General features: G+C 38.2%; 1 protein-coding gene across 3 annotated transcripts in view; it reads left to right on the forward strand.

Annotated features, from left to right (window-relative positions):
• RASGRF2 (Ras protein specific guanine nucleotide releasing factor 2) overlaps positions 1-20,879 on the forward strand; it is a 154,601-nt gene that overhangs the window by 100,730 nt on the left and 32,992 nt on the right. For all 3 annotated transcript variants that reach the window (XM_072860670.1, XM_072860668.1, XM_072860669.1), the window contains one exon: positions 16,960-17,066. In XM_072860670.1, the coding sequence (XP_072716771.1) occupies positions 16,960-17,066 (107 nt within the window). The remainder of the gene's footprint in view (positions 1-16,959; positions 17,067-20,879) is intronic.

The following is a 20,879-nucleotide window of genomic DNA, read 5'->3' on the forward strand; positions in this document are numbered from 1 at the left end:
GATATTGGTGCACTTTCCCCTTCGGATGCAGCCTGAGTGCAGCACACATTGGCAATGTTTTCAGTCTGCTCCATCCCCACTGTGTGGGGATCAGTGCTGTGCTTCAGGGACCTTGATAGTGTTTTCGGGGCATGCTTATCTATTGGGTTCATTCCTTATCTGGGTGCACATGAGGTGCACATGTAGGGCTAGCAGGGCCCTAAGAACAGCTCATTCTGGGGTTTCCCCACCACGCCATATGCTGCACTGGTTTATGAGCTGCTGAAAAGGGGGTGCTGGGCACCATAGCATTGCTCTGCAGCATGCAGAGCTTCTGCAGTATATAGACCTTTTCTCTGAACCACGAAGGTTCAGGTTCTTATGCTCTTCAGCAGTTCTTTTTAACTTACTGGTTTTGTTGCCATTAATTATAGTTATTTTACAGGTAGCTGCTTTTATGATGCCAAGCTGTACTACTTGTTCTATTGTTGAGTCCATCTGTCTAGTTAAATACTAATCTCTACGTATCTTAAACATGTTTCTGTCTATTCTCTTCCAGAAAATTTGCATATTACTTGTTTATTTTAACAGCATGATAAAGATAAATAGAAATATGAAGTGAAGGTAAAGAAAGTTAAATAAGGCACCCCAGGTGCACAGCTTGGTGCCTGCATGAATTATAATATGCACAGTAGGGATTAATAGTGTATGTTGTGTCTTTTACATGTCCTTTCTCATTTGAGGGTTGTGAAGGATGGCTGAATGGCTCATGGCTTGCTGCAGTTGTAGTGCTCTGTCACCATAAATAGGTTGCTGCACACCTTAATTCTTTTCCCAACTTATTAAAATAGGATAGTAATACTAGCATATTCTGTCATAGAAATGGACAGGTCAAAGTCATCTTTATTCTGCAGTCTTACAGCTTTTTGTCATTGCAATAAAGCTCATGCTTCAGCAAGGGAAGGGAACAAAGTTACGCAAGCATCTTTCTCCAGAAGACTGAAAAGCATCCAGTTTTCATGACTGCATGTAAACTAGTACAAACTCAAATGGTTGGTATAGGGACAAGTATTCTTTACTTATTCTGAATTACCATTCCCCTATTCTCATGACTCTGTCATTGCTCCTAGCACTTTGGTTCACCTATGTGCTTCTCAGAGTGGTAGATAAGCCCTGGGTAATCACAAACATATGCCTGCTCAGAGGCATCAGTTACTTGAGCTGTTTCTTTCCCCTCTGTTCATATAACTCTAGAAAATTCTTGATTTCTGCTTGAATCAGTGACAGCTTCCAAAATCAACACAAAGGTTATCTAGCAGCTCTGTTCCAATGTCTGCCTTACTCTTTTCCGTATGGAAAAGTTCCTATAAAAAGGTAAATGTTAACGGTCTCATCCTGATGTACGTCCTGTAATCCTTTCTTTTAGCTTTGCACTGAGAGTCAGGTAGTCCTGAAGTGGAACTCCAGGGAGTTGCAGTGAGCCTCATCTCTTCAGGAGTGATTTCCTTCTCTTCTCTGAGAGTCTCTGTCATGTAGCCAGTGTCAAAAAAAAGGAGTGAGACTGGTAATGTGGGAGAGGAACCTCCTGCCAAAATACTCACCAATCGTTTGTAGTTTTGCTGCAAAAATCCTACAGATGTTACAGGAATTAAGTAACAGAAGTATATCTATACAGCACCCACACAAACCCTAGCACTAGATAAAAACAGTTTATGTGGAAAAGTATTTATTTCATCTGTGGCTTGTAGAACTTGCAAATTTTCCTGGTTTATCTTTGTACAATTCTTTCAAACATGTTATTGCTTTTTTTTCTCCTTAACTTTTTGTTTATGTCTGTTGTGCACAGAATTGGAGCACTATCTCAGGGTCAGTAAGATATCACAGAATCACAGATTTCATGCATGGATTTTTAAAGAAAAAACATCTTTTGGTGTTTATTTACTGAAACTGCTTGCTCTGCATGCAGGTCCTCATACTTGTTAATACTCATAAACTATAAAGGTGCTCTGTGTGACTAGAAGAGATTCAAGCTTTACTTAAAATCTCTGAATAGTTGTATGGATGAAGCCAAATTAGCGCAATAATGCTGTGTTGTTTCTGTAAAAAATGAATAAAGAAAAAATCCATAAAAAATACATAAGCTTAGCAAACGTACAAATTTCTCCTCTGCTAAGAATGTCTAACACAACTTGAAGAAAAATAGTTAATGTTAAATTGTTCATTTTATTTTGAAACAGTGCTACTGAACATGGGCTTCAAGGAGATTGTTTTGACAAAAACTTAAACTCAAGATCTAAACTGATCTTCTATACTCTATATTTTTTATATTCTTAGCAGATATACTGAAAGAGCTTTGAGAAGCTTATTTCTTCCTCAACTCAAACTAGAGACCAAAAATCTCCCAACATGAAAAATAAATGTTAGACAAGAAGCAAATACTTAAACACAAACAAACGGGCTGTTCCCTCATGACCATAGCAGCTTTATTTCAACAGCTCTGTCATCCGATTTTGAGCTGGGTACGTCAGTATTTCCAGCGTGCCGCATGCTTCAAAGCTGCCTTCCTCCTCCTACAGTATGCTGATCCGCGCTGTAGAGAACGTACCATTTTTCACAAGAACAAGGTGACATATTATGGGAGAGGATGGGAGTGGGATGGAAGCTTGTGGTTGGCAGGAGGGCCTGGCTTCTTTAGTTGTAAGCATTTGTTTTTAAAACACATGTGAAAGGGAGAGGAGTGGGTGAGAAAGAAGTAGGGAAAAATGAGTCTTTGGGGGAGTATCTCTGACAAATATGATATGCACATAGGAAAATCTGCCCCATGCTAGCAAGGAAGAAAGATGGTTTTATTCTCTCTGATTTTAGTGATTTAAAGGAGCAATTAAAATAACAGCTTGAAGCTTTCAAGCATCTACACAAAAATGAGTCACTTATATACTATCCCTTTCTATTAATTGCCTGCACATATCTCTGGTGCTAAATTACCTTTGACTTGAGTTATTTACCTGAGCATTGTTCAGGGGAGATAATTTTTCCTAAAGTTTCTGCGTTTTGCAGCTTGTACCCTATCAAAGAACATTTCAAAAGATCTCTCAATCGATCAGCCTGCAAACCCTTTCTTATGCAGAGGAAGTACAACCAGCTCCTTCTCTTTTCACAAATCCACTGTGGTGGTTCAGAGAAGCAATCTTAATCTAAATTGCCCTTGGTTTTAGGCTGGCAAAACTGATCAGCCTGTTTACCAGACCATTTTCTGGTATCATCTGCTTTTCCATAGCTCTTACAATCTGTCTGCAGAAGTGATCAGACAGTCCTTTGCAGCTGCAGCAGATTCTCAACAAAGCAAGCACAAAACCTGCTCCATTAATCTGCTAACTGCAGCTGCTAAATGCAAGCAATATCTTCCTTCAAAGCAATTCAATGTGCCTGGGCATTCAAAAGTACCTCCTGGTGCCACTTCCTGAGTAGTACTACACTTGAGTACTTTCCACTGTTGACAATGCATCTAATACAGTCTGTGAGTTCTGGATCGATGGTCCTGCAGTCACGTCACTGTCTATGGAGGGATCAAGTTCCTTTCTTAATCTTACACTTTGTATAAAAAGTTATTTATATGCTACTTTCCACTGATAATCAGTTATGCATTAGTGCATTAATTATAGGCATAAGTTATGTATTAGTGATGGAAAAGAAGTACAGAGGGAAGTCTGTAATCCTTTTATAGTATAAATGTCTGATTTATTTTGACTTGTCTGTTTTTGTATTCTTGATCACTGCCTGGGATAAAACATTGTAGGCCCTTTCTGTACTTTGTTTGACCATATCTGATGTTAAGCTGCCAAACCTCAATTTTAGAGCAATTGAATGTGGCTGAGAATAAACAGTGTGGAAATACTTATGCAAAACTTTATGTCAACTTTAACAGCCAGTGATTGATGTGAATGTGTCAACTTCAGGAGCCACTGAAATGAATACAGAAAGTCCTCATCTCCTCAGAGGTGCTGTAGGAGTTTGTCTGCCATAACATACCCCAACTGTAACAGCAGTAACAAATATAAATGGACTTTTGTAGATTACAGCTATAGTTTCTAGAATGACGTATCTCTTGAAAGCTGCATAAGCACTGAAGTTGAGCCAGATGAGTCCTGTGAGCTCTCAGTCTGACACACTTTATCCCTGCTTGATTACTGTCACAATATTAGATGGATAAAAATTAGCTAAAAGTAATAATTCATGTTTCATAGAGATCCAGATTACACAGTGGGTCATGTGTAGGCCTTTCTATTCTGATAAATCAGGCACAGATTGATTAGGGCTGACTGCTTGTTTTGAAAGGCTAAAATTAGCATGAGAAAGTTTCACGAAAGTTTTTAGCGAGAGCTGCTTAGCTTATTTTAGGTTGTGACCAGTGGTGCTATTCTGCAGTCATTCAAACTACTTGCCAGCTCCCAGTGTGACAATATTTTTGTTTTGTCTGTTCTGGCATAAGCACTAATTGGAGTAATGGAATGACGCGGCTTGTGCCAAATGATACAAGGGAGATCAGATCCTATGTGCACGTTCGTGTGTCTGTGTGTCTGTAGTTATATGTATGACTGCCAAGGGGAGGCACTGTAGCTGTACATACTGCTGCCAGGTGCGTTCAGCACTTAAGCTGAATAATGTGACTTGGAGATGTACCATACAAAATAGTGAAGGCATATCTCCAGTGGGATGACATTGATCCCTGAAATGGAAAAGCATGTAGAAACATACATTATGCTTTACACAGATACAGTATTTCCTCGGTTGTTACCGTCTTGCAAGCAGATTGATGTGAGTGTATAGTTCCACATTCAAGGATATCCGCTGTACTATTCAGGAAGTATTTCCCTAATTCTGAACAGAGGAATAATAATGTGGCATTACACCATTATGTTTCCTGAGACAGAAATTCTGGAGTAGGCAGCTGAGTTAGTATGCAATTTGGTAAAGATTAGAATTAAGTGCAGTTTGTAAGGGAAATTATTACTTTCCTTTTTTTATTGTGAGAGGACAGGCAGAGAGAGAGATTTCCTTGGTACGATGAATGTTACGTGAAAGACGAGCAGTATCTGATGGTGATGTCGAGATGGATTCTACATTATGTGGATAGCTGGGTAATGCAAATCTGTGTTGTGCTGTACTAAATGCTTCAAATTACATCAGTGGTTACAAGCTAAGCTTTAGAAAGGTATATATTTCTTTCTGGCTTTGTACATAAGTATCCATGTCTAAAGCAAAACCAGAAAATGTGTGCCTTTTTCTAGTTGATATTCAGTATGATGCCATAAACATTGCTATTAGTAATAGTTACAGTAATTTTGCACTCCAGTAATTTTCTGGATTATAACATCTCATTCCCTGTACTGGAAAAGCTTTGTGGAACTTTTGCCTTATGTATCCAGACCTGAAAGAAAAAAATCGTGATGGTGATATCCCAGTCAATAATCAAGATGCAAACAATTTCATCCTTTTGAATCTGCAATCTTATCCCAGAGGGACTACTCTTCACAGGAGTAAATTGGCACAACTGGGTTGCAAGTATCATGGAGACTGTTTCTAAGCAGTTGGAAGCAGACCTTAATTTTAACTGTACTTCTTCAGGTCATGGATTCCCACATGGAACTTCAAGATTGAATTTGAGGGCATCTAGCCTCCTGTCAGAGATACGGGATATCATCAAATCAGTGAAATCATTGTTTCAGGCACGCTTATCAATCCTGCATGCACTGTGAACCTCTCCAGTCCCCCCTTTCTATCAGGGATCTAAGATGCTTAGTTCCAAGAAAGAAAAGAGTTGGTGTAGGATTTGTTATCCTCCCCTGATCCTTTACGCAGGATAACCAAGTTTTTTACTTGTCATTTTTGTTTGACCAATGGCTCTAGGCAGGAACTGGGAAAGTGAGTACTAGTTCCCTCATGGGATCATGTTTTAATGAGATTTCCAGACCAATTTATGCAGATTCAGGGAGGTCTGAGAAGCATTGAGACCTGGATGCTGAACTTCCTTGGAGTTCCCCATTTCGATTAAAAAAACTCCAGGTAGGAAGTACTCATTGACTTACTCTACAGCTGACACGGTTCTCCATCAAAAAACATTGTGTGACAAATAACGGCTGGCGTAGACCAACCAGCTTTCCTTCCGGGTGGCTGGAGGGTTGTCAGGAGTTGCCCAAATGTCATTACCAAACCTAGAGGTGGCCAGTGCCAACATTGTGACCAGCCCACCGGGCTGGCTGGGGGGCTTGGTGAGTGTGATGTGTGGGGTCAGCGGGAGCTGATGATGATGCCCCAGCAGACAGGCAAACTTCCTTTCTGTTCCAGGCTGCATTTTTAACACTTGTTACCCCGGCTGCTTTTATGAGACATTTGTGTATGTTTTCTCCTGCCAGAGGATATTTCACTGGGAAATCAGCAGCGAAATGAAAATAGAGATTAAAACTAATTTGTTTGGAATCTGCCTTCTAATTCAATAACCCTGAATGTTATTCCTTTCCTCTGAATATTCACCTACTCTGTAGTGCATTTGAAAAGACTTCTATTTTTGTTCCTCAATTAGGAGCCCTTTGAATTTAACAAAATTGTTGCTTAGCAATTTTAGATAACTGGCTAAACAGTCCTGTTCAAATTGAGTTGAATGTCCCCTTGCAGTTTTCTTAGAGCAATAACTTTGAATTAAAACAATCACTTAAAAATGAAGGTTAGTTTTGTCTCAGGTGATCCCTGCTGTTGGGAGTTAAGAGCCAGGGGAAAATGATGATGATTTTTTTTTCACTTTAGGAGAGATTTAGGATCCCTTTTTTTACTGTGTTCCTCTCTCTTGAATTATTTTCTTATTCCAGTTTATTAGAGGAGCTAACTACTCAGGAAAAAAGTATTTGCACTGGACATTTCCTGAGTTACGACACTGTGAACCATGTGTTTCCTGACCCATTACACCAAGTCCTGAGCAGCTGGAGGGAAAACTCTCTGTTTCGTAGGTTTGTGCAACCAAACTGGCACTGAGAGAAAAATTCCTTCTTCATCTAAGAAAGGAGACTAGTACTGTCCCTATTCCTGCCCCCCAAAAACAGGTCACCACAATCCTACTGCGATTCATTTGATGGAATGTGTTGAATATGTATTTTCCGGTGGTTTAGTTGAGCTTCTCTGGCAAGCTCTTAGGTGGTATCTCCCTCTACTCTCCTAAGCTGAGGAGGAGAGAAGCTGGAATGAACCTGTGACCACTGCTTCCCATAGCAGGGAACAAGCCCTACTATGTTGCTGTTGCAAGCAGGGACTTTGACCAAAAGGCCTGGGTTCATAATGAGGGCAGGTTTGTTTAAATTCCCTGCTATCTTCCTCACGTTTGGGGCACCCAATGGTGTGCGTGGGGTGGGGAGAGAAGTTTTGGGAGGATTTTTTGGTGAGGTTTTTTTCCACCCTTTTTTTTTCTGTGCCTAAGTGTTGCTTGCATAATTCCTATTTGTTTATGCTATGGTGGAGTTGCTTGATTTGTGGCCCAGTTGTAACTGGTCTGGAAGCTGCTTATGAGATGGACGTTTTGTTCAGAGATTTTTTCTTGACTGGTATGCATCCTGCCAATTTTTGTTTTGCGTGACAGTCAACTATCCGTTCACAGATGGTCGGAAAATGATACATTTGGCTCTTTGCAATTATCGCCGCCTTTCCATTTAATCTTTACTCCTATTGTCATTAAAAAATCGGAATAATTTTGCAAACTACTTCCTTTAGCTTATGTAAAAAGCCCAGACCAACTAAAGGAAAAAATTCCAAAAGCATTTTTTGCGGTTTTCTGTTTCTAGCTGTACATTGTCATGGACTTTATTTTAACCTTTCCTTTGTGGCAGGGCGCACGGAGCATTTTAAAGGTCTGAAAGCTTACTTTGAATAGCTCTTGAAAAGACTGTGAGCATTATGCAAAAAAGATCATATTGATAGAGGAGGTTGAGAGTATAGACAATGTGTAATTAAAGAAATCAAGAGCTAGAGATCACTTGAAATGCAGAAATACATCAGCAGGTAAAAATTGCTTATATGTTCCCTGAAGAGTAAGAGGCATAGCAGGACCACAGGCAAATGCACTTGGCTGACGTACAAATTCAAAGAAATATCCACTGCCATTCTTGTCATTATTCATGGAAGACAATTCAAACATCACTGCAGTAAAAAAAAGAGTGTCCAAGATGTACTAAAACAGTCACAAATATAATTGTTAAGGTAGGCTGTTCAGAAAGGCTTTTCTTCTTTGACAATTGTTCCCTATAGTTCTTTTATATAAATAAATCATAGGAAAAAATTCTGCTGTCGCATTACACATTAGTCATGATATTCTACAATCTGTAAACACAATTGACAACAACAACCTTTGAAATTCAGGATTTATTCTTTTCTAGAGATGTGTCTGTAAATAAAGGCACAAGATTTGGATGGTTTTGCCTAAGACTTCACTAGAAAAAATTGAATAGGAGTTTACACATGCATGCACACACATACACTTCTTGTGTGCAAACAAATATGATTTTGAAGATGTATGCAGGTACACCAAAATTTAGCATTAGGTTTTGGTGATGACATTAACTCCTTGGTGGCTCTCTTTGCTGTTGCTGAAAGAAGAAAAGAATAGGATGTTGTCCAGTGGTAATGGAGTTACTGGTACTTACAGTTGTGGAAAATGCATCCTACGAAGTGGTCTAAAGCTACAGATACTCATTCCCTGTGTGGCTGCAACATATGTAAATGTTAATGCATGCACATGTTGTTTTCTCTATATAGTAGAGTGAACAATGCTATTTTCTCTGAACCCATGTATTTATCACAATATGCCAAAAATAAAAATGTAATCTTGTATTGCTGCTGAATTTTAGTAAAAAAAAAATGCAGATGCTTTGGTATTTTTTACTTCTAGGATGAGTTATGGATTTTTAATAACAAGTTGTGTAACTTGTAACTGCATGTTTTCAGTGTTCAGCAATTTTTAAAGATTTTCTTCCAAGTGTGAGAGTCTGATATGGTCTCCTGAGAGAATAGCTCTATTTAAAAAACCAGAAATCCCAGGAGTGTGCCAGTTACATCTATAGCAGTAACGTTTTTAAGGATTTTTAAAGGACAAATTTTCAAATTTGAACAGTTCTTTGAGTTTAAAGCAATATTTTAATTCTTTGTGATACTCATGTTTTAACCATATAATCTCATAGATTATGATCATTCTTAGAGCAACCTTAATGTTATTATTAGGAGTTAGAATAGTATCTTGATCTTAAGTATATTCTTTAGATACTTTTCTTTTTTTTCCATCCATTAAACTAAAATTATTTTGCTGGACTGATATATTTTTAGACTTCTGGATTTAGTTCAAGTTTACAGCATAATCATGACATAACTGCTTTATCTCAATGTTGTGTTCTTTAAATCACTCTGATTAGAAAAAGCCTTTCTAAAGCAAGAGTCATTTAAAAATAGTTTACCAACCTTTCCCTTAAATATTTTGCAGAAATTAAACACAGTCACTATAGCTCTATCTGTGTTACACTATTGTACATCAGCTGGTGCATGTGAATCCATGGGATTTACCTTACTAAGACTATAATCCCTTGACTTGATTTGATAGTTAGATTGTATTTGTGGCAGAGGCTTTAGGCAGAAGAATCAAATACATACTTGGAATTATTTCTGACGTGGGTGGTTACAACAGGGATTTTCAGTGGCATATTTCTTAGAACAAAATGATTTCATATGTCCCAAGGACCAGTGAAAGTGAAATTAAAAGCCTGAAATGCACTGGACACTTGATTTCTTCTGCTTTTTAATAGTCACTTCTTCTGATGCTGTATGAGTTCACAACCCCTTGTGAAACAAACTCAAACCCTGGCATAGTGAACGATTAAATGTGCCTCTTTCTTAAACTGACGTAGCACAAAGATCATGGCTAGACTTGATAGCTCCTACTTTCAAGCCTCAGACTGCTCATATGACCTGCTCCATTATAAATCTGAATATGCACATTTGATAATTACTAAAAAAAAGGAAGAACTGTATTATTGATCAGATATGCTATTCTGTATGCAGTGAGTGGGAGTTAATCATCTTTATGCTTCTTTTCATCTCAGTTATTATAGTCGTCTTTTCCAGCTCTGCCATTCTTCATCTGGCTAGTGTATGGCAACCTGATATCATAATTAAAGAAATGAAAAGGAGAGCAGAATCATTGGCAGTTTAGATTTCTTACCAATATTAGGGTGCTCACTCTCTGACATATTTCTGTGAAAATGTGTGAAACCCAATTACTTGGTTGAGAATAAATGACCAATAAAGATGGGTATCTTCAAACAGTCATCCAAACTTTTTTAGGTATGTCAAGGAAAACTTTTTATAATTAGACTCTTTGTGCTGCATGTATATTGGGAAGGTTTTTCTTTTGTGCTGCATATATTGGAGAGGCTTCTTCAGTTTTAATCTGTGGATGAAAACTGTTCTGCTCCAAGCCTGGGGTTTGTGTTTATTCTTCCTCCAGGTCAGAAAGTAACACTGATGTTTGCCAAGCCTAAGCTTTCAGGATTTGAGCCAGGCTGAATCATGGAACTGGCCTACAACTCATAAGGGTATTTATCAGAAGAAAGAAAAAAACCCACAAGACAGAGAACTACTTTTGACATTTTTTTTAATTATTTGTCATCTGTTTTGTGAACCATGAATGTTCCCCTTCCACCTCCCTGGGACTCTCTGGGGTTTGCTGTGACCTCCTCAAAGGCTGGAGTGTAGTTTTCTCATATGTTAGGTGCTAACACAGCTTCAGTGCATGATTCCAGAGTATTTCAGTGAAACTGACACAAAATATTTTTCTGAAATGAAATGTTTTGCTAAGAAAGACACCAGAAACTTGTTGAAGTCACTCTTCATAACTTCAAAAAACTTACCCCTAAATCTTGTGAACAGAAGTGATTTTTTATATAGATAAACCCTTAAAAATAGATGTATCATCAAAACTTTTGACAAATTAATTACTGTGGTCAGGAATCGCGTGCTGCTGTATTAATGCAGAAAAACAAAATGCAGAGAGTACAGATACTGTAACTAGACTGAGAGTTTTTGACATCTTAAATAGAAAATCAAATGTGCATAATTTAATTTCTTTAACATATACAGTGCAGAATTTAACATAATACAAGCGTTCCTCTTGGGTGAGGTGGATTTTAAAGAGGAAATAATGTAAATTGCTGATAGAGTCAGGTTTGTTCAGTAGAACAAGAAAAAGCAGGGCAGGATTTTGCTATAGGGACTTCTCAGTAGCTTTTGAGGAGAGGGTCTGTTCTCTGTCTCACACTGGCATGTGATGAGATATTTGGATCTGGTCCTGAGTGCAGCAATTCCAAAGGTGGAAACACTGACACATTCCTACCTGCAGCATTGATTGCCTGTGGTTTTTTGCTTTATGAATGGTATAGATAATGACGTCTACCACTGAAAAGTGCTTTAGACTTTCATGTAAGAAGAGCTATCTATGTACAAAGTATTGTGATAATTTAATCTGGTTTTGTCTGCAGGTGTTGAGATTTATGTCTATTCAGCACCTTTTTTTTAAATCTTTGGTGATAGTGGAAGCTGTCAAAATATTAGTTTTGATTATAGTGCACATAAGAAAAGCATCTGAAGGTGAAACTGGATTTTGCATAGCATAATTGGAAGACAAGTTCATGAACAGAGTGATTAAATTATATTGAAAGAAGTAATTCACTGAAACTAGCAATGCTGGCAGGTTAACGTTGTCTTTGACAGCCTGTGGTAAAAGTTCTTCATCACCGTTATGTGAAGAACCTATTTGTTGAAGCAGTATATATTAATCTCAACAGATACTGGGGAAAAACACTACTTGAAAGTAGCACTCACTGAAGCAGCTGCCCACTAAGATGATTAACGATTAGAAATAATGCTGATATTTCTAACGTAGAAAGATTGCTTCCTTCAGGAGAGAAACGGATATTCACCATGGAGTGTTATTTCACCATGGGGTCTGGATGTGGGCAGTTCCATCCAGAATCCTAATTAAAACGTTGCAAAGGTTGGTATCCTGCTAGATGGACCCTTCACCTCTCTCCTCTTCTGGAACCACAGTGAAGATGAACTTAGAAGAAATCATGCCTACTTTCCCGCTGATTTAAGTGTAACGTGTGTAGTTAGCCCCCAAACTGCTCAATGCCAAGGACAACACACTATGGGAAAAACTGCTTCAAAAGTTCCCCTTTTAAAGATTCTTTCCGCAAGCATTTGCTTCTGGGTACCAAGCTAGATGAAATTTTATCTGATCAGATGTGGTTATTTTGTTAATCTTGCAACCCCCCTAGATTTATCGCCAGAGTGCCTCCAAGTCCAAGTTGTGGAGAGGAATGATGTTATGCTAGGGACTGTATAATCAGAGTTAAAAACTGTTCCTAGCCCCAAAATAGGTAGGAAAAGTATATGGGGAATAATATAGCAGATGCAGCAATGCTAAAAGGTTAACTAGAAACTGTTTGGTAGGATGGTCTCTGAGATATGCCTTAGAGGTGAGATGAAACTCTTGTTTCTTGCAGATCAATGTCTGACCTGAAGCCTTGGTTCCCAATTCTAGTCTGTGGTTCAGCACCCTTTCTTTTAGTTGTGTACTGAGGTTAAACCACAACAAAATTTCATATTGCATACTTTGCGTAGTCACATAGTGCAGGTCCAGTTTCACACTTACATATGGACAAGTGGAGCAGGTGATGTGTGGCCCAGCAAGGTTCTGGCTTGTCACCTGTTTTTTTGCAGTCGGTGAGATAGCTTGGAGTTCTGTTAGACTAGCACCACTGTTAATCTGTTGCAAAACTAGACAGGTTTGGAGGATTTAGGTTACCTTTTGCAGCATAGACAGCAGCAGACACATGGGTTATCTGTAAGTGGCGACATGAACTTGCAGAACCAGATAAGGTTGTATACTGGGCTCTTTAAAATATGCATAAACAAGTAGGCTATACATATGGAATAGTTGCAGTTGTCATGGTGGCTCAGGGTTTTGTTTGGAGTTATATTAGGAGAGGATTAGGTGGGCAGAAAGAGAGAGGAAGAAGTAAGGAGCAGCAGTAAAGCTGATGTATTAGAAGGAATTTGCACTGTGAAAAGTGCAGGAAGCACTGATGGCACCATCAAAGTTCACTGATGCCTGCTTAGATAGCTTCTGTAGTGGCTTCACCAGATCTTAGTCTGGTTATCTCCCCTTTCCAGTTTCTGTCCTAAAGTCCATGTGCCTTTGAAAGTTAGGAGGAGCACAACCAATGCTAGCCAAGGACTTGGTTTTGCATGTTTCTGCTTCTCCATTAGTGCAGCTGTGGCAATAAGTTGTTTTTTTGGGTTTTTTTAGTATTTTGTTTAGACCTTTTCTATCAAAGTTAGAAGACCAAAAAGTAACAATGCTTACTGATCTTACTTGTTTGCAGCTGACATTTTTTCTATTTTTTTCTGAGTTTTGTAAGATCCTGAAATTAGTAACACTCTCCTGTGCAATTTGAATGTTCTTGAGTACCTTTTCTCTTACATGTTTTCACCTTTTGGTTAATGAAAATATCTATTCAGTGACTGTAAGAACTACTGACATTTCTTTTGCTTTCACATTCAATTCAATTTGCTTTCACATTCAACTAACTTTTCCTTAGGTTAATAATATGACATAATTTTCTTAGTATCAGGAATGATACAATCTAGCACTTTAAATGGTGGGGGTTTTAGCTGTTGCTATACTGACTGGAAGGGAGCTGACACATTAGTTTTGAATAGATGTGCTGGTATCTATCTATATATAACTTTACACTTATATAGTTTCTGATATATAGGTGAATAGATCAAGAAATGGTGGCTATTGTCTATAATTTTAATGAAAAAATAATTTTAGAAATCCACTTAAGCTTATCTAGTGAATAGTAGCAGTTATTAAATAACTTCTAATTTTGAGATTAATCTAATTAATCAGTGCCTGATGGGCATTTTAATGATATGGATGGTAACCATCTCTACCGCATGCTGTCAGCCCTGGCTCCCGCTTCAGTTACAAGTCAGTTCAGGATGGAAAATCTATGAGCCGGCAGTGTACTAAACACCATTCAAACAGGTTCACACTTTGCAATGTCTTCTGGTGATAGACCTAGAGAAGATCATATGCATTGCTTCTGCAGACCTCTCCGCACCAGTCAATGATGACTTGCACACCTCCATCTTCATGAGGAGCAGTTCTTCATCGTCATGTCTGTTGTAGTGCAAGTCGCCAGCATTGCCCAGAACATTGTCACCACTTTTTTTAAGTGGGAGTATAATCAATCCCTTTGTTCTGAACTGCTCCATGTTCCTTCCATGTCTATGGAGAAGCATTTGCTTGGCAATAGCATGGTAGATTGTAGAAGAGGAACAGAGGCAGAAGCTTCTTTTTCTGAACACTAGAAGTCCCAGTAGCTTTGTACTGCTCCATCCTCAGTTGCCTCAGGAAGGTCCAAGGACTCCATGTATTTTTCTCCAGCATAACTGTCTCTGGCTTAAGGCCTAACTCTGCTGAGCTGTTGTCAAAGCTACTGAATCTGGAGCCTACCTGCGGTCTACTGTTACTCAAAACAAGTCCTGAGGCAAAACCCTCAGGTAAAGCCAGACATCCAAATGGAAGGACACTAAATCAGTATACAGAGAACAGTGGGTATTCCACTCTGTTCCATTTCCACAAGAAAATGTCATAAACATGGTCTTCTTCAAAATCAATCTGCAGATTTAAGTCTTGAGCAGTGAGTGTCACTTGAGGACTTGTGGATTTTTTTTTGTTTCTATAAAGAACAATAAATTATAAATGTTGTGTGAAGAAAGAAGGAAACGCATCCTGTCTTTCCAAATTGTTCGGTATTTAGAAACAAGGTCAGATTGGAGTTAATAGATTTCCAGTTTTATTTCGAAAAAAATGTATTTTGCTGATTTAGTTATTTATTTGAAGTCTTGTACCTGAAGTTGTACAATGAATCGCCCACTTGTGCATCTATGTTCAGCTTAATTCACATGTGCATCTATGTTCAGCTAAGTTCTTTACTTACAAAACTGGAGATCTCCATTTATAGGTTCGAGACATCAACATTAACTACTGACAACGTGGATCTGAGTGAACGTGTTGCTAATACTCCGCAACAAGCTAATTACTGCTTAAAAATTGATGAAAATCTGAGGACCATGGAAGTTTGCTGAAGTGGTCTCTGGAGGTTTTCCTTTATCCTTTCTTGCTCTTTTTATTCTTTTTGCAGCTAACTGAAAACTGTCTCTGTAGGTTTCTTTCTGTTTTCCTTCCAGCTTACTGAAACTTCCTTTCCTTAATGTTACTTTGATAAAGACTCCACTGCTTTAATATATAATTTTCATAGTGACTTTCATTGCTGCAATTAAGTGCCTAATTGAACAGTTTATAATGTGTATGCCTAATTGCTTCTGCAAGAGGTTAACTGTGAAAGGCATAGAAAATTAACACACAAAATGTTGCCTAGGTTACCTTTTACTGAGTAAAGCCTCAGAGATTTTGTGTACTTTGCTGTTTATGGGCAATGAAACTCCTGAAGATGTTTTAATATGAAACTTCCTTTGATATTGAATCTTAGGTGTCAACTACAGTGTAATGTGCCATAGTTTAAAAAACTTCCTTCAAACATAAGCGTAGAAAACACATTTGGGGTTTGGGGTCCAACCTGTAGTAAAAGATGTAAGACTGCAGTTAAACTTCTTTTCCTGCTTATCTTTCAAAAAATACAGAGCAGCAATTTGGATTTTTTTTATTGTCTTTAATAAAAATAGAGCAAAACTAATACTAGCCTCTAAGAATACCTGCAATGGGTTTCTCACAGAATAAATAGAAGTTTAATCCGCCTTTGCTATTTATAATAATACACGGGCTTTAGAACAGCTTTTATGGCAAAAAAATAGTAAAGTACTGGTCATATGGAAGGGTGTTTCCAGTTGTTCCTTGGACTCTGCACCAAGTGAAATGAAAAGCAGCACAGTGTAAGATCAAGTCTAACAAACTTAGAAAAATGTAAACTTCTCAAGTGTATCTTCAGAGTTGTTTTTTTCTTTAATTCAGGGTTTTAATGTAATAATTTTAGTATTATTAAAATAATGTAATCGTTATTTTATCATGCAGATTGTATTTGTGATAGAGCTAAAGCAGAATAAGAAGAGAAAGAAGCAATAGTGTGAATGTAGGAAGAAACTTCCTTGTTTGTTTTTAAAACCATTTCTTTATAAGTAAATATTGCTGACTAGAAAAAAGAGTTGTCTTTACGAGTTGTGTGGGGAAATGCTGCAGTTGGCAAATCTTTGTTTTCAGGCAGCTGGGTTTGTAAATTTGTTTTCCATATACCTTCCTACTTCCGTGTCACCCCAGTGGTAAAAAAACAAACAGCTTATTTGAACAGTCTCTGTTGACCGGTAGAGCCTGTACAATACTGCTCTTACGAAAGAACATTTCTTCTGTTTACCTTCTTCTCCTCTGTGTTTAAACTACTATCCTCCCCTAGTTCTTTACCACTTCTGAAATTTACCTCTTTCCCCTTTCTAAATCATGCTCACTTTCCTTCTGTAATCTGCTTTATTACAGGCCCTGTACGTTTGTGGTCTGGTTCTGGTTTTTACTGTTATTTTCTTCCATACTGGAGCGAGACCTGATGTTAATGATGCAGGCAAATATTCATCTTTCTAAAACTGAATGCTGACCTAAGGAGGTGTTTGTATTAGTTATGATGGGTAGGGTTGTATTCTACTGATCTTGCAGAATTTCAGCAGTCTAAATGGTCATATTTGAAGGTCTATATAGGCGTCTTTCCTTTTATTACACATAAATGTTCTATGAGCTTTCAGTTTACCCAAGTTATGAATCCTGTATTTTAATTTTTGCTACCTCCGTTAACTTTAATGTGTGTTTTTTCCACACAGGTTTTAACAATTCTGAACGCATATGCGACAAAGAGTTCATAATACGCAGAGCAGCCACAAATCGCGTCCTAAATGTCTTGCGCCACTGGGTCTCCAAGCATTCTCAGGTATTCTCCTGTTGCACTCTTCTCCTTTCCATCTGCAATATGTCTGTGTTCTCTCTACAAAATATTTTTAGGCAGTACTGCTGTATAATGTAGCGGAGGTCAAACAGCCTGAAAAGTCAGTGCTGTAAAGATAATATGGAAAATTACCTTGTAAAAACACTGTTAAGCAACTGAAGAATCCTTCATCTAGCCTTGCAAAGCTCTCCAAAAAGTATCCAGTTACAACATTATTCCTGATAACATTGTGTGTGAGTGCTTTACTGTTGTAATATGTGTTGAAATACATAATGAGCAGGTTGGATTAATCTTTCAGATTGTCAGCATTCATGCTACACACAGCTTGGTTCAGTTACTTTGACTGAATGTGTTAAAATACTTGTGTTTGCGTACAGATATTTATTTATTTGTTGTGAATCGTAAATGGAAAGAGGCACCAGTCCTTCGTGTTGGTCCTTCTACAACCATGATGGGACTGTGGGTCTGATACGTAATCATAATGACTTACGTCTGATACGTGTTGGCAGAGGGAGAGGAAAAAAAATCTAAGTAGCTAGTAGAATTTCATAGATAGCCATGTCCTTTAAGCTGCCAGGTGAGACAAATGTTGGAAGATTTTGGCATGCATGTACAAGACTACCAGGAAAATCATTGAAAGGAAGAAAGGAGGGAAGGAGAGAAAGAGGGATGGAGAGAAAGAAGGCAGGAAGGAAAGAAAGAAGCAGAGAAGGAAAGAGAAAGAGTGAGAGCACTTTGGAAGCAAATGAACGATTTTTGTTATGCCTTGGATAGATGGTACTTCATGGCAATTATAGACTGTCACTACACGCTAATAATCAAGAACACTTGATCTAAAAAGGGTTTATTGCACAGCTAACTGCAGCGATGTCTAACTGTCCTATGTCAAACTCAGTTCGCTTTTTTCTATGTAATAGGTTTAATTTTCATGGAGGTTAAGTTTACTAGAGAATTAAGTCTTTAAGAAATGCGTAAGTGGGAAAATTGGTTGTCTTTGAACAGCTGAACAGCCCAGAAGAGATTAATAAAACCTCTCTTGGTATCATGGGCATGATTTTTAAAACATTTTTAGTTATTGGAAACAACCTATGTATACCAAGTTCTCTTTGACGTCCTGTTAAATGAAAATCATTGCATGGCAAAATCTTGAGCTGTAACAGGAACGGCAGAAGTCTGTTATTACTGTTCTGTGTTATGGTAGTGTACTGTACATACCTTACTGTGTCCCTGCCACAGTTCGTATTAAGTAACTGCTATGAGTTGAGTTGACCATCTATACTAATTAAAAGATAGTTAATTAATGTGGTTGTGAAAATGTTAGGCGTCATCAGACTTCTACATTAAGCAACTGTCTACAACTAGTTAGACTGAAGTTTAAGTTTCAGAGCTGACCCTGACTGACTTGTGATGATTCTCTATCGTAAACACAGAGTAACTGTGAAGAGTGCAAGCATCCTGTGTCATTGTAGCAATAGACCAAAAATGTACTTTCTCTCCTTAAAAATACAAGTGTTCTCTGTTTCCACTTCAAATGTACCCATGATATGCAAAAATATAATATTGTCCTGAATACTTTTGCACCTACTTTTGCATAATGTTTACAATTAGTATTCTTTTAAAAATGTTAAGAGGACAAAGGTAATGAGAAGAAATTCAACACTGTGCATTTTCAAAGTGGAAGCTATTACCTGGACTCCCTAGTCACTCACTGCCTTTTATTTTTTCCATGGCAAGGGTGGTGGATTTTAATTCTCTCTCTCTCTTAATCCAGTATTCCAATATAGAAAATATTTTAAAATGCAAGGGCTCTGGCACAGAAAGTGATGAATGCTACAGCAACAGAGCATGTAATCAACTTTTTGTGTTGTTTACTTGTGAGACTAGGGAGAGAGAAAGGACAGAAGACCTCAGCCAACCAGAAATGACTGACTAGTTTCTGCCAAAAAAATATGGGACGGGACTGCTTTAAGGAAGGCAAGTGAAGAATTACTGTCTGGCCAAATAGTATGAAATGTTGGCAGTAAAGATGTATAGTCCTGGGAGAGCAGTAGCTCAGAGCCTCATTTTACAATAACACCACAAACTGCAAGCCAGAGAACCGTTAGCCACCAGTGTCTGGTGAAGAAATGCTTATTAGATTTACAAAATGACAAAACAATGTAAGTATTAAAAATCTATGAGATCAACAGACCTGCCAAAAACTTTATTACATTTTAAGGTATTTGCATCATTCTCTGGCCACTTAATGCATTTGAGACATCCTTCACCTTCATCAGCAGCCAAGGGCAGGTTTTATTATCTTAAAAAAAAAAAAAAAAAGTTAACAAAATAAGTTGATATTCACAAAGATAAATGTGCAATTCACTATGCTTTGCTGATACTGTTTTCTCTCTACTTGGCATTGAATTTGCTTTTGCTGCAAAAACTCCCAACACCAAATAGGCAATTTCTGTCCTCTGTGGGAGAAGCTTCTCCCACTGTCTGGTAGACTGTTTTCCTTGTGATGTGCCTGAGATCCTTGTGGTCATAGCTAGCCTGCACCACTGTAAAAGGTGACGTGCTGTGCAGATTTTTTCTGCCAAAATGCCATTTCCGTATTAGTACATGTAAAGAGAAGCAAAGGCATTAGATGGGTAAACTGTGGGGCTTTCTTTAGTTCTCTTTTTAGGCTGCGAGACGCTACTACAGACATGCTTAGTGTTGCAGTATGCGAGTAACTCTGCAGCGTAACTAACTCTGTTCTGGTGCTCTCTGATCCACCAGTGACAGTCAATTCTCTACAAGTTATTTGTCTGCCTAAATTATTGTACTGATGTATCGTGTTCTAGTGCCCAGAGCACATGAGGTGCTGCACAGTCACACAGGAGTGTGTGGGCTATGTTCAGAAATGTGTGCAATGTGAAGAGGCTAACGTACAACCATCTGGTAAAAGTGCTCTTACATATATCATCCCACTTGATTATTCCCTGCCCTCCATCCCTCCCTCTGGATCCCTTTGGCTTGCTTTAGTGTGCTGCTCTCAAGCGTATAATAACATGGGTCAAGGTTAGTGCATGAACTGAGGAATAGAGGAATTATCCAAACAAATGGTTCAAAGCCTTGTGTTTCCTCACTTTTCTCTAGCAAATCCTTGGCCAGGGTTTGGAGGGTCTTTCCTCTGCTGGGCTATGGAATGCATTAGCTTCCTACAGTATCTTGCAGCTGTGTCAAAACCACACTTGTGGATGTTTCAGAGTTGCTTTTTGTTTAAAGCATTTTTTTTTAAATTTATCTCAGCATGGACAGTATTTAAAATGCAAACTTGTCTGTGGCCAGAAAACAGAATCATTAAAATTAACAATTCAGCCTATTCAGTGAGGATGTGCTTTCATAAAGAGGTTTTGTTGGCTTGAACTCCTACTAAACAATGCTTAGAAAAAGCATTGTTTTTAAAACTTGTGTCATACACTGTAGGAGCCTCACTTAAATTCCAAGTAAATATACAGTGGTAATGCCAGATCTACAGCCCTTTCAGGGGGGCAGAAGGAACTAATTCGTGTCTCCAGGAGCTCCCAAGGCACAGGTAAAAATTTGGAAAAAAACATCCTCACATAATGTGACACATAAATTTTGTTTTTACCACACTGAGCAAGAGGAATCTAACCTGCATTGCTCATCTGCCAAAACCAGCACAGCATGAAAGATGGCTCGTTTAGGTTTTCCAGGTTTTTTTATTTACATTTTTGTTCTTTCCATTCCCTATCCCTCCTCTTTTTTTCCCTGCTCTTCTCTGTCTTTTTCATTCAGCCACCTACAACC

The sequence above is a fragment of the Ciconia boyciana genome, chromosome 4 (genome assembly GCF_034638445.1).
Source record: "Ciconia boyciana chromosome 4, ASM3463844v1, whole genome shotgun sequence".
In the NCBI taxonomy this organism is placed as follows: Eukaryota; Metazoa; Chordata; class Aves; order Ciconiiformes; family Ciconiidae; genus Ciconia; species Ciconia boyciana.